We start from the raw sequence: 14,190 nt of genomic DNA, 5'->3' as shown, positions 1-14,190 counted from the left end.
ACTTAGTGAAATTGACAGACACTATCTTATCATAACAAAATTTCCCACTTGATATGAGCACCAGACGTCTGTCATTTTTGCCCAGGTCTGCCTACATTACCACACCCTTCAGGTTTGAACAGTCTGCTTTGTGGTTTTGTTTGTTGTTCATTTGGTTGCTAATCTCCTAAACTGATGGGCAGGCCAAGGAGCTGCCCACCTACAAGGACAATGACTTCATCAATGATGGGCAGAAGATCTGCATCGACGAGGAGAACAAGAAAATGTTCCTGGAAAAGCTCAGGAAAGATGTGGAGGTATGTGTCTTTATTTTTACTTATTTTTTGGTTGAAAATCTTGCTGTAAATTAGACAAAAGAGCCCTCCCTTCCCTATGTCACCTGTTTTTTTATGTGTTAATATGTCTTCTTTCTCCAGCTTTACTCTTTCAACTCATTGTTTTTTATTTCCTCTCTTCTTCTACCTTCTCCCATCATCTTCAGTTCCTCGCCTTGCTGAAGCTCATGGACTACAGCCTGCTGGTGGGGATTCATGATGTAGAACGAGCCGAGCAGGAAGATGTGGAGAGCGAGGACAATGAGGCTGAGGAGGAGGGTGAAAGTGACGGAGGGGGCATTGGAACACCCCCTGACAGCCCCAGTAACACCCTCGACAGCAACAAGCCTCTGTCTCCTGGAGAGTTTGATCCCGCCATTGATGTGTACGCCATCAAAAGCAATGAAAGTGAGTCAAACATATTTTATAAGCTGGTGAGAAGTATTTGTGAAAGTATTTAACACTAAATCACACATACCGATCCAAGAGCTCCCTCTACTGGCTATGCAGGTATTCTAGCTGTCAAAAATGTCTCAAAGACTTAACTCTTTCTTTACAATGAGACTTCCCCGGTTGGATATTGTACAAATGCATCAAGCGTGACTTTGTTTTACACTGCAGCCGCTCCCAGGAAGGAGGTGTACTTCATGGCCATCATTGACATCCTTCAGCACTATGATGCCAAGAAGAAAGCAGCCCATGCTGCCAAGACTGTCAAACATGGGGTATGCAGTTACATACCACAGCTTTTCAACTATTAAAATACAGTGACATGAAAAATATTGATTGGGGATTCACAATATGATCATGTTGTCTGTGTCGCCCTACAGGCCGGAGCTGAAATCTCCACAGTGAACCCAGAGCAGTACTCCAAGAGGTTTTACGATTTCATCGCCAATATCCTGTCATAGCCTCCAGGAGCGACACGGGACACAGAGGCACAGATTACAGTGGGGGGGAGTGGGCTGAGGAATAGAAGTGACTGAAAAAAAAAAAACATTTAGAAGTTGAGTTAATAAGGTGCTGTGATGGTTTTGTATAACTCTCCCTCAACCATTCTCCTCATCCCTCCCTGTTTGTCTCTCGTGAGTGAGGTGCCATGCTCTACAGCTTAAAAAACATTGTTCGTTTACATTTAACCTCTCCTCTGTTGACTTTTGTTCATATGTTACTTTGGATGAAAAGGGTGTTGACAACAAGCGTCTAAGTCATAAGGTTTTTTTTATATAGATAAAATTTGTTTTGTCTTTGTGAATTATGTGGGAATATAACTTTCTTTTTATATTGCCTCTGTTACAACATCCAGACCTGTGCATTTGTTTTTTTTGTTTTTTTGTTTTTTTTTTATGTTTATATTTGTTTTTCCTTCGTGATGTTTCATGAACATGTAAAACGTGTAAGGTCAAGGGGAGAGTTCAGATTGCAGCATTAAGTGAGGTCCCTCTTGCACACATAACATGCAATGAGAATGATGAGGATGAGACTCACATAATGCAATTCCTTTATTTCAGGAAGTAGGAAGCAGTCTTCCAATAGGTTAACAGCCAGACACCCACCCAATTCCTATATACATCATCAGCCAAATAGATCTTCTTATTTGGGTTCCTTTTATGTCATTCATTCTTTAGATGCCGGCCCCCTTTTGTTCCTACGTGCACAAGTTCCTGGTTCAAGCACTTCTCTTCGGCTGAGATGCGTTCACTTATTGCAGTAAATCATCGTGCTTGTTTCCAGCACTAGTGGAGACAGTGTTTTCTGGCGCTTTAGCTCTATTGCTTGTTTGTGATGCGCAGTGATTGAAGGGAAAGACATGTATCTTCACACCAGAACAGGTGGGACTGAATTCTTTGGGCATTGTGGTGTAGGACCTGGTTTCTGTTCCCATAGCAGGGGGATCACCCAGAGTCTTGTGTGGCTGGTGATCAAAAGTGAATCCTTATTATAGATTTAGAATTAGGGTGTTCCATTGAAACATGAATCCTAATTTTGTGTTGCCATGAGCACCTTATGAGTAAAATCAAAAATGATGCACTTTTATTTGTTGTCAGAGGAGTTCTTGTTCCGTTACAGTGCTCTGCGACAAAGAGGAACAACTGTGGATTACGTTGCAGTCGTTGAAGACATCCCGACAAATTCTGTCTCAGTCATGTCTTACCTGTGGGCACCTTTTTTCTCTCCAGATTGGTTGGGAACAATTTACTGCAATATTTGATGGGAAAAGAGGACTAGTTGTGTTTACTAGGCTTTGGTAAACTAACCTTTCCGATCCTTTTTCAGTGTGTTCTGTGGGGGCTTTTGGAAGCAGGCAACAGCGTGACTGTACTTGTGTATTCAGAGCAGACAGAAGACTGTTTACCTCTAGCATCGTACCAGCACACACGCAATCATGTGGGCGGTGTGTGTGTGTGTGTGTGTGTGTGTGTGTGTGTGTGTGTGTGTGTCAGTGTTCAAAAGTTGTAAAGGATTGTGAGAAAAGAAAAGGGTGGAAGGCGGTTGGGAGGACTAGCTACAGATGTAAAGATAGACATTGTTAAGTCATTAACATCATTGTTCTCTTCTCTAATCTGTTATTCTAGTCTGTTATTAATCCTTGTTCGTGTTGTAATGGTCGTTTGTTTTTTACATACTGTTTATCTGTGTCTGGATTTGGCAATTTTTAAGAATTGTGGTAATTTTTTCTGTTTGAGTATGTTTTGTATATTTTGCACAAGAGGAAAGGAACCAAATGTTACGAATATGATCCCAGTTTAGTCGACTTGGTCTTAAAAAGGGAAATGCAATATTCTCGTTTGTACATGAGAGAAGCTGTTCTGCTTTGACGTTGTGTATCTCTTCTGGATAACCAAGCTATATTAGTAAAGATGTTCTTGTTTACTATTCTAATCCATGCAAAAAGCTTCCATCACAAAACTTTGTTTAAATATCATAGATTATATTCACATTATATTTTTACATTGGATTTTAGTCATAAATGTAAAGTTGTGTTTGGGGGGGAAAAAAGGAGCCACCCTTAGGAATGATGGTGTTGTGGTAAATGAAGAATGATACTGCTCAAATTTCTAAAGTAGTTACTCTAGATGTACTCAACAAAAAAAAAAAGATTTGCATGTCACAAGACTTGATTTCCCTCTTCTCCTATCTGTGTTGTTTGGCTGTTCAGGTTCTCATTGTGTCCCCACACTTTAACCACATTTGTGAGTGTAAAACCGTTTCTAACATGCTTTGAATAACCATTTTCATTGTATACACTGTGCAAGATGTGTGCCTTTATACTCCAAAATTATTTAATTTTATATTTTGTAATCTTTTTTTTAAACAATTGTAAAAGATTATTTTAATAATGGGGTGTTTACTTTGACTCGCATTATTTCACACCCTGGTCGGCCTCTTTCTACCTAGGCACCTCTGAGTTTAGATTTATTCACATAGTTTGGTCAGTTCAACAAAACCGTGCTAATGATTGTTCTAACCAATTAAAAAAAAAAAAAAAAAAAAAGTTGCTGTCTTGACTTTGGTGGAGCGGTTTCCGTTCTGCACAATCAAAATCCATCATTCTGATTATTCTGTGTAAAGGCATCCCTGTCTTCAGAGCGAGGCGGCGACTCCTGATATTAATCCTTCATTTGTTTCACGCTGGTCCTGCCTTGATAAAAAACATGTAAAGAATGTGTGCGTGCGCGTGCGTGCATGTGTGGAAGTGCTTTGTGCAAAGTGCGCGTGTCGTGATTGTGTTTTGTCGTGCTCATCCTCAATATCTGATGGCTTTCCCCCACCTCAGGAATCTGTCAGCATCTTGATCACATTTACACACTGCAAACACAGTCCCATCTGATTAATGTGATTTTCTGTTTTGTATTCTAAAGCATTTGTCCAATATTTCACATACCGTCACTTCATTTCCAAAACTGGTTAATAAGCTCTTGTGCTTCCTTCACCTCCTTGCTGTCTTCTGTGTAGTTAAACCCAGTTCACCTGCATGTTATGAGGGAGGCTTTCCCTCATAACATGCAGGTGTTATGAGGGATAGCCTGATAGATGCTCCTGCTTCTGTGTTTGTGTCCCCTCACTGTTAATGGCCTGCTTCATTTCTTCTGCTTCAGCTCATTCTGTGTCATAACCAAAGCCAGGAATGAGGAAACGGTTGTGTCTCTGCTTTGCTCTGTTTGGTCCTGTTGGCTCCATCACAGTCAGACATGAAGGAGTAGAAACAGCTACGTTTGCTGGGAGCATGAGTTTTTATTTTATTTCTTATTTTTTTTATGGAGAATATTTCCTGTGGATCTCATGAGGAAAATGGAGATGATGCCAGACTTTAACAGATGCAGATGAAAGATAATAACACTTTTGCTCTGCTGCTTTGCCATGAAATCACTCCTCGCTTTTGTGTCTCTTCCTGTGAATGAACTCCTCCACCATTAATTTTGTTAATATGCCAAAAGTGTCTGTCAGTCAGAACTACCCCACATGAGCTTAAAGAACATGGTGTATAGTGTAATATGTCTGTCCTTGAAATTATATATTTTTTGTGTACTTGGAGATGGAGCAAAGTGCATATTGTTTATTCGTCAACATGTCTGGTAAAAAACGCTTGTGTTCAAGTTGTTTATCAGGCATTATGGGAAATTTGACCGTAATAAACCTACAGAGCTGGAAAATTCTACTTTTGCTATAATTGGAAATTGACAAATATTTGTGGATTTAAAAAAGTATTTTTAGTATTTACATAATTTGGAATTTGCATGCAGAAGTCAAACCAAGGAACTGCTCATGAGTGTTCACAGGGCTTCACAAGAGCTACTTTCAAACAACCGAAAAGGCTTCCCATTGGTCGAAGCAATACTGTGGATGCGTGAGTGTGTTTTTTGTTTATTGCTGTCTGACAAGTTAGTGAGTTCTCCTTCAGTGGCAAAGAGGCCAAAATGTTAATGTATGTTTACTGTTCTTCACATTTAATGATGATGGTGATAATACACTCCATTCCATGAGCATTCACTAAACCCAATTAAAGCACTTGTTCTGCTTAACTCAGTCTACTTCTGGGGTTTTTTTTCCTCTTTAATTTCTCAATTATTAAATGGAAACTTTCATTTTCAAACTGCTTTTTCTCCGCTGAGGGAGAGAATCTTTTTTTTAGATCAGAGATCATTTAAGCTAAATGATCACTGTGTGGTATAATTATCAGTTTGTTGAAGCAGTGGGGGGGGGGTTTTTGTTATTGTTCTGTCTGAGGAAGCTACATGCATTTTTAAACTCTTATTCTCTGTAATTATGAACCCCTGTTTAGTCGCATCTCGTTAAAGTCAATACATTTCAACTTTGTTTAAATTTATCTTCTGTTGTATTTTTAAATATATTCACACAAAAAAGAAAGGTAACGAAATAGTGAGATTTCGGGTGTGGGGGGGCTAATGTATTGTTGGTAACTGGATGGTCCGATTGATGAAACAAAAGCTCAGCTGGGTGTTTTCATGGCACTTAGGTTACATAAATTTGGGGCCGCTGGAACAAAGGAAATATTAAAACTGTATCCATGCTGAGTAAAGTGACCATAATGCCAAAATTGTCATAATTTACATCATTTTTGTTAAAGACCGTTTAAATGGGTCTGTTTTTAACAGCTTCACAGTGGAAGCTGTAAAATACGGTTTACATGAAGATATACGGTCTGCGTGTTCTAAATAAATATGTATTTTTTGTAGATCTACCTTAATACCGTCATTCGTTCTTTTTTTATTTTTTTATTTTTTAGCGCATTTGATTGAAATATATTAACTTTGATTTTTATCTCCAAACATTTGGCTTCAAAAAGGTGTCAAAAGTACGGACACATTTTTATCCGTTTTATTCTCAACATTTTGGTCCTTATCATAAACACCACACGGGATGTCTGCATTAGCAATGAAGCACAGTGAATGAAACGTTTTTTAAGATTTCTCCTTAATAATTACGTTTTTGCGTTGGATTTTCACATTTTCATTTAGTAACAACAAAGCGAGAATAAAACTGAATTTGCCGTTTGTTAATTTTGTAGTAGAGAAGTGATACAACCATAGTTAAATACCGAGGCATCCTGCAGGATTTAGTAAGAGAAAATACGTGGGTCGTGTTTTCGATTCCGTGTTGTCTATAATTGATATAGATCTGAAGGAAAAATATTATACGCTTTTTTTTTTTTTAAATGCCAACTTAGTCTTATTTAGGCTATTAGTATGCAAGTCGGCAAATGAAACTGAAATCATATTCATTGAACCATTTTTACATTTTGCATTTTAACATTTGCATAGACGATCAAAATTGGATTTCTTAAAACGGAGGAGGAGGAAGTGGAGGCTGGAGCCAGATCACCGCCACGACGTGGGAAGAAGGCTCACGATGTGGAGAAACCAGGAGAGTCGACCAGGCAAACAATAAACAAAGAGCGGCTCCGCCATGTGAGCTGCAGCTGCTGCGCACTAACGCGCACAGCTGAGCCGCAGTGACGCCTCGCGGCCGCCAGGTGGCGATCTGAACCCTACAAACCTGCACGATCGGAAGGAGGCCAGTCGATCCCACCTTCGGACACATTTTATCGGTTTGTAATAAAACACGGAGATGTGAATGGGTTTGCATACGCGTGAGAGATTCTGCTCGTTAATAAAGTGGCACAAGTTCATTTCCACCTGTCCTAAAGTAACACGCTAATAGTCCGTCACCTCCAGGGTTGTTAGTGATTTGTTGAATCTGACCTTTGACCTCTCTGTATAGGCCATAAATGTCTCCCTGACACTGGTTGTGTAAACTACTGTCAACAATGAGGGTAGGAAAGTACAGGTTTTATTTTTCTTCAACAATATTGGTATGTACACTTTTTGTATGTCATATTACACAGTAATATAACATGAAAGAATGAAAAGCTGCCGTTCATAAATTTCAGTATGCAGGCATCTTAACAGTACACCTCTATGTTAATATTTGACTGGCTGATACTTGTCCAACCGTTCCAGTAAAACTTCTGAGTACCCGGGGGAGTAGTACCTGAAAAAAAAACCCACACAATCAAAATAAAACAACATCATTCAGGTTGGCCACATAAGCTGCTTTATAAAGAAGCTTTTAACAAACTAAAATCAGTTTGTGTTTTTTGTAGAGTTGTCTCTCACGTAATTTCAATTTTGGCAATAAAACCTAGAATAATGGTTATGGTTTTGCACAAGCTTTTATTGGCAAGAGAAACACACCTTACTATCTCCTCAGGGAAGCAGTCATTGATGGCGTCAATATGTTCCTGCATAACTGAGCCGGGCTCAGCCTGGATCTCCTGCACTTTCTTCAGTCCCCCACTGGTCACAAACCGACGGCGAGCTTTACTTTCATGAGGTAGCAACTTCAGGGAGAAGGAGGAGACATGAACATGAAAACTCATATTCAAAAACTGGGCAGGTTTCGAATATGTAGTTGTAGGTTGTCTAACTCGCCTTGCTAAACTGGCCGAGTACATGTAGGAGGATGTTATTCGAAGAGTCAAACAGGAGGGGCTCCAAACAGGACAGGTTGGTGCACTTCTGGAGGATGCTTTTTAAAGCTTTCTTACACTGAAAAGAACAAGCGTGAACCTGCTGATAATGCACTATAATGGTTAAAACATGAACATACAGCATGAGCACAATAAATTTCTCTCACGACACAACTGGAATACAGTAATCCCTCATTACTCGCGGTTAATGTGTTCCATGACCACCTGTGAAATTCCGCGATATAGCGACGAACTACTTATTTTATTATTTACACTAATCTAAACATTTATGAACCTTCCCCATACTGATATTAAACCACCTTCTATCTATATTACCTTTTCTCACACTCTTACCGACTGTTTAAAGCACTTTTGTATTAAAGAAAATTCACAGGAGGAACGATGAGTCGGAACGCAGTGCAATCAATCAATCAATCAACATTTATTTAGCGCTCAATCATATCTGAAGACATTTCAAAGTGCTTTACAGATAGAAAATTAATAATGCCCTCCAGAGCAAGCATGAGCGACGGTGGTGAGGAAGAAACTCCGGGCAGGACCCAGGCACACATGGATGCAGTCAGCCAATAGCATACACTTAAGGTATCACATGACTACCTACTAAAAATCCGCAATGTAGTGAAGCTGTGCATCTTGAAGTGCGAATAAACAAGGGATTACTGTACAGTATAGAATATTTCACACAGTCTGTAACTACTGTGTTCCCCACCAGCAGTGTTACAGCGGTTGTCCTCCTCATGCACTGACACATCTTTGCAGGTGAGTCTAAAAGTATGAAGCCATTTTACTACAGAGACTGTGTAGCACTCCAGCAGTAGAGAACCGATTTAGAGCATCATGCTTCACGACAGTTTAGTCTGTTCTTATTGTGTTGGCATGTATAGATCAACTGGTCTGAACTTGTTTCTGTGATGCAACAAATCTAAATTCTAGTTCGGTACACATGATCAGCGAGGGTGTGGTCACTCTCTTGGTGTTCCTCTGTCTATATAAGGCTTGCATAACCACACTATTGAGGAATGATGAACATTTACAGCTCCAGCAACTCATCTGGTGAACTCCCCCGCCTCCAGCATGCCAATGGCACCATCCCGGTCAAATTGCCCCCGGCTGTTTCATACTTGCACACCGCATTTTCTCTCTAGTCATTGTGTGTTTTTATAGGGGTGGGTTAGTTTAACAATGGAGAGGTCATCTGGGAGTAATCGGGCAAAGACCTCATCATATAATCAGGCAGTTTTCTCCTCTTTGACACATGCTGACATGTTTATATTTTTATGGGTTTGAATCGTGAGGAGGGGGGGGTTATGTGTGTATTGTATGTCAACTCGTAAAATATTAACAAGCTAATTTTTTTTTTTTTCATTTATCTGTGGTTATTGGTTGCCTCACAAACATTCCCAGTGGCCACCATCCTTACTTTGGCCTGCAGATCCTCTGAACTGCCGGCGTCCATGGAGAGTTCCAGCAACTTGGGCAGCAAGTCAGCTGTGGCCACTGCATTGGCATGCTCAGGGGTGTGAAGACCTATCTGGCCGATTGACCAGACTGTGGCTGCCTTGATGTGATGTTCAGGTTCCTCAGACAGACACTTTGACAGCTGGAGCAACCCCTGCAGGAATGGAGCACATGTTGCTTAGGGAGAAAAGTTCAGGCAACATAGCCTGCAATTGGACCTGAGTGGATGTCCCTGGTTTGGGGATTGCTTGAGCAATTAGAAGAGAGAGTGATGATCACACACACCTTGGAATAAATGACAGTCATGGCGAGCTGCTCACCATGAGCTGCCACGTATCCCAGCATCATGATCCCCGGCAGCCTCAGGTGTCCACGACCGTGGCCTAGAAAGTCGATCACTGCTGCCAGACCCCCGCAATCCACAATCACCTGGGACAGCTGGGGGGGGGGAACACGATAGCACTGTAAGCCCAGCCATACAAATCTGTGTGTGTGTGTTTGCTGTACCTGTGGTGTGTGCTTCACCAACTCCCTCATCAGGGTGCTGGCGTTCTTCTTGACGTGGTCGTCTGGATCTCGGAGGCAGGCCACTCCTGCAGGGAAGACACCCTCCCATATCACCAGCTCTGCCAGGGAGACCGAGTGTTTGCCGATCTGACTGAGGGCTGCAAAAATCTGCCTCTGGACAGAGACACATAATTTGTCTGTATCACTGTTTTTTTTCTGGTACTACTGTGACACATAACTGACAGAGATTTGTTAAAGTTTTAAAATCTTGTTTGCAACATTTAGAGTTGTTGCCGATAAAAGTCTTATTATTTAAAAGATTTTGTTTCATGCTTTCGCAGAATTATTTCTTTGGTACATATTAAATCCTATAGAAACTTGGCATTAGTATGTTTGTGTTGTCTACAGGATTTGTACATTTTTCTACACAGTTCTGTTAATCTGGCGTTTGTCAGAGATGCCACCCCAATGTCTATTTATGAAAAAAATGTTTACAAACTGACAATGTTTCAAATTTTACTAAATAGTAAATAATATTTCTAATATTTTATTATTTAATTCATTTGGAAACAATTTTATCTGTTACCAAGTCATGATAAAGTAATGCATCATAATGATTTTTGGCACAAGCTTTGTTTAAAAAAAATAGAATGATATAAGACTAGGAAAACAGTGTATTAATCTGTCTTTACATCTCTTTTTAGTTGCATTGTAATTTACAAATATTTACACAAACATGCTAAAATAGGTTCCTTCATTCTCTTGGTGACATTATGTGATAATATAATAGTGATATGATTGGAAAGTAATGTATTATATTAATAGTAATCACAGAAAACCCCTCATTTTTTTAACGAGACTAAATTATAAAAAAGTGAATTTCACTATAAATGTATGGTAATATCCATATTAAGATTGATTATCAGGTACATGAAAGTGCCGTTATGAACATTTTGCAAAGAAAAACTAAACTGAAATGGCTGCTCAGATTTTCATGACAGCATGAATTAAACTAATGGGGTTTGTTGTTTTTTTTATGAATTATAGTATCTGATGGTTGTTCAACCTTGAGTTTGGCATCTGGGTTCCGGATCATCTTTATCAAGCATGTGATGGCACCATTGTCCACCGCAGTCTGGGCCAGCTCTGGTGTGTGTTTGCAGATATCACTGAGGGTGGAAGCTGCGACGCGTTTGATTGGTATCTCAGGCTCCAAGAGGCACTGCACGAGCAGTGGGACGGCACCCGCGTCCACCACCGACTGAGACAATGCTGCACAGTGACAGAAAGTAGCAGAAAAAAACAATCATGTAAAGGCAGAAGATGTAAATGTGAACAAATTTAAAGAAGTAAAATTTGTAAAATGACTAGAAAAAGAGGGAAATTATGGAGATACTAAGATTTCGGTGCATTCCCTACATGCATCGTGTCGGGCGATGCAGTCTAGAGCCCAGGCAGCAGCCTCCTTCACCCAGGGGTCAATCTCCTCCAGACACACCACCAAAGCGTCGACTCCTCCACAGGTCACCACAGCCTTGGCCAGCTCAGGGGAGTGTTTTGCAACAGCCCGCAGCACAAACGCTGCTGTCTTCTTGTAGAACCTCTGCATGCAAACACAAATCAAATCAGTGTCCTCAGTAAAAATGGAACCAGCATGAGGCTGTTAGAAACGAGACATGAGCCAGTTGTATCCTGGAATGCTAGCAACCTGATTAAGCTACCCTAAGAATAATAAGAATTGATTTTATTCCTATCAAATATATGAATGTTTCCTATTAATTACTTTAAAACGAATCTAATATCTAAAGCATGCTGGCATCTTCCCTGTATAATTTAATCTGCATGAACCGTGGATTTAATTATATAAAGTCATTCATATTACGATAAATTAAAATATCAGAAAAAAGACCTGTTACATTCAATTAGGGGCATTTTTTTGTCTGATTAATTTAACCTAATCAATACTTGTGCTGCAACAGTACGACTTCACAACATGAAAATTGATTCACGCCAAATAAATTATAAATCCTATAAGTGTTCATATATTCCACACAAAATTGACTTTTGTCAAATATTACATGAGAATATATTACATGAGAATATATGTTATTTTTAAAACGTGTGTATAAATTTCTTTTTATTACTGATTCTCAGTTATAAAGACACACACACACACACACACACACACACTACTGACGTTGTGTGAGGCCATGGACTGGATCAGGTGGGGCAGGAAGTCCTCCCTCACCACCTCCTCAGCCAGGGCATCGCTGTGGTCTGCCAGGTGCCCCAGAACCTGAGCCGCCGCCTGCTGGATGTTGGGGACCACATCCAGCATCAGGGGCCGCAGCAGGGCCAGCACACCTGCCGGGGAGGAGACAGGAAGGGAGTGAACGCTGGGAGTCGATGCTAAAGGAAGAAGATTGTTTCTCACCAGCTTTTTGAAGGACGTCTATGTTTTGTGGTCGGGATGCCATGTCAGTGACAGTCCGCACAAACTGCATCCTTGATTTTTGATACTGATGAAGAACTGCAACACACACACACACATACACACACACACACACACACACACACACACACACACACACACACACACACACACACACACACACAAGGAAAAAAACCCAGTGAAACAGAGTGAGACGGTTTAGTTTGCTGCTGCTGAACGAAGTGGTTGTTAGTTCATTAGTTCATACTTTTGATGATCTCTCGGTTCATTTTTGGTCTGATGACAAAAGTAGGTCCCAAAAGTCAAGTGTGTGAAGTCACGAAGAGAACAAATCATCTGGACCTGCTCCGTGGGATTCTGTCGATTTTTTCTTTCATATTCCCTCTGTTATTCTTTAATGCTTTGTTTTTCTTTGTACTTTTGTCTTTCCTGGGGGGCGGCGCGGTGACGCATTGGGGAGTTCTGTCTCCACGCAGCAGGAGGGTTCGAGTCCCGCTCTGTCCGCTGTTTGAATGATCTTTCAAACAAAAACACATCCCATTCAGGTAAATTGAAAGAAGTGGAAGAAGCTGTTAATGGCAATGAGCAGTGCGCGTTTTGCGTTATGGGAACTGTTGGTGTGCGTTGCCGTGGCAACAGACAGGAAAGAGATGTACGATTGCTCCTGCCGAAGATCGTCTCTGACGACAGTCAGTCACTCTCCTCTCGGGACGCAGTCGCTCCTCGTGAAACCTGTTCGCGCGTAAGACCTCGTGACATTTCCCCATCTCTGCGTCCGGATCGAAGTCGACGCGTCGTGCGCTTCTCGAGAAGAACCACACCGAACCGAAGCGACCGGTGTGGTTAAGTCAGCATGTGGACTACTATTCAAGCTTATAACCGACTCCTGAATGTGTCATCAAACGACATACCTCATTAAAGTAAAGCACTGTGTCCACAAGGGGTTTTGACGTTAATAAACGTCATTATAACCACGTTATTTCCTATCTAAGCATTACGTCACCTCCGTCGAACTCTCTCAGACAGTTCACACCTGTGGCAACGCTGCCAGAAACAGCTTCCAGCCTGTGTCGGAACTAAATCCTGTAATGACAGTTTAGCCGCGAACGGATGACAGAAGATAAAGGCGCGTCATTATTAGACGATGCGCGCCGGGCGCGGCTCGGAGCGCCTCGGATCCACATCAAAACGATTCCACCTCCCCGACCGGCTCCGGGAATCCACTCATACAGGCATTTGGAATCATGTTCCGTAGTTTATGGGTTTGTATGAGATCATCCAAAGTCCCATGCATTGATATATATTTATTATTAATATATGGTGTCGTTGAAAGGTAGCGACCCGGACTGTTCATTAAAAATATGTTGGCAGCTTTTCCATATCTTAATGACAAAAATAAGTGAAAGAATATAACATGTCATCATATGATTCCCTCAAGGTCTCCAAAAGATAAAGAACAAATATGCATATGTGTTTATCAATATGTGCAAATGTCTGTTATCCTGATAATGTAGGCGACCTACTACAGTAATGATTATTTATAGGAATTTTAAAATAAATGTTTGTGTAATTTAACAGAAACATTAAAACCATCGAGTTTCCAAGTCAGGTCGCTGTCACTTCTTTGTATTTTCCCAATTATAAAGTGCTGGGGATTACGTATGAGGTCGTTATTTGTAAACGTGTATAGTTTTTTTAACCGAATAGATAATTATCGTATGAAGTAAAATACCTCGATATTATTCTACATTTCGTCATCATACGTATAATCGGTTTATCTGACTATAAACTTGATTTTGGTTTTATGTGCCTCGCACTGATTCCATGTTTGGACGAGGAGGAAACAGATGCGGAATTTTGTACAATTTGATTTCATCAAATTATTTTAGCACTCTTTGATTGACCAACTCAGTTGAAACGTCAACATGACAACTCGGTAATATAGT

General features: G+C 40.6%; 2 protein-coding genes across 5 annotated transcripts in view; one reads left to right on the top strand and one right to left on the bottom strand.

Annotated features, from left to right (window-relative positions):
• pip4k2aa (phosphatidylinositol-5-phosphate 4-kinase, type II, alpha a) overlaps nucleotides 1–5,622 on the top strand; it is a 29,474-nt gene extending 23,852 nt beyond the window's left edge. For 2 of the 4 annotated variants that reach the window (XM_068344002.1, XM_068344001.1), the window contains exons 8-11: nucleotides 183–296; nucleotides 482–722; nucleotides 936–1,039; nucleotides 1,145–5,622. In XM_068344002.1, coding sequence (XP_068200103.1) covers nucleotides 183–296; nucleotides 482–722; nucleotides 936–1,039; nucleotides 1,145–1,225 — 540 coding nt within the window. In that variant the 3' untranslated portion in view covers nucleotides 1,226–5,622. The remainder of the gene's footprint in view (nucleotides 1–182; nucleotides 297–481; nucleotides 723–935; nucleotides 1,040–1,144) is intronic. The other 2 variants (XM_068344003.1, XM_068344004.1) reach the window with 2 other exon arrangements.
• Nucleotides 5,623–7,258: 1,636 nt separating this feature from the next.
• Nucleotides 7,259–12,308, bottom strand: spag6 (sperm associated antigen 6). The gene is made up of 10 exons (XM_068304581.1): nucleotides 12,227–12,308; nucleotides 11,990–12,156; nucleotides 11,212–11,395; nucleotides 10,859–11,064; nucleotides 9,793–9,966; nucleotides 9,571–9,723; nucleotides 9,248–9,439; nucleotides 7,769–7,885; nucleotides 7,532–7,677; nucleotides 7,259–7,328 (listed from the first exon to the last, which is right to left on the bottom strand). Exons 1-10 carry the CDS (start codon nucleotides 12,294–12,296, stop codon nucleotides 7,259–7,261), a joined length of 1,479 nt encoding a protein of 492 aa, XP_068160682.1. The 5' UTR covers nucleotides 12,297–12,308.
• Nucleotides 12,309–14,190: the final 1,882 nt, after the last annotated feature.

The sequence above is a fragment of the Antennarius striatus genome, chromosome 20 (assembly GCF_040054535.1).
Source record: "Antennarius striatus isolate MH-2024 chromosome 20, ASM4005453v1, whole genome shotgun sequence".
NCBI classification, from domain to species: domain Eukaryota; kingdom Metazoa; phylum Chordata; class Actinopteri; order Lophiiformes; family Antennariidae; genus Antennarius; species Antennarius striatus.
Note: the sequence above shows the minus strand (reverse complement) of the source record. Positions and strands in the feature narration are given on the sequence as shown.

Coding starts and splice junctions, on each gene's coding strand:
- spag6 (XM_068304581.1), bottom strand. CDS start 12,296: ATGCAGTTTGTGCGGACTGTCACTGACATGGCATCCCGACCACAAAAC. Junction 11,396..11,989: donor AGTCCATGGCCTCACACAAC/GTCAGTAGTGTG, acceptor GTTTGCATGCAG/AGGTTCTACAAGAAGACAGC. Junction 7,886..9,247: donor CAGAGGATCTGCAGGCCAAA/GTAAGGATGGTG, acceptor TGTTCTTTTCAG/TGTAAGAAAGCTTTAAAAAG.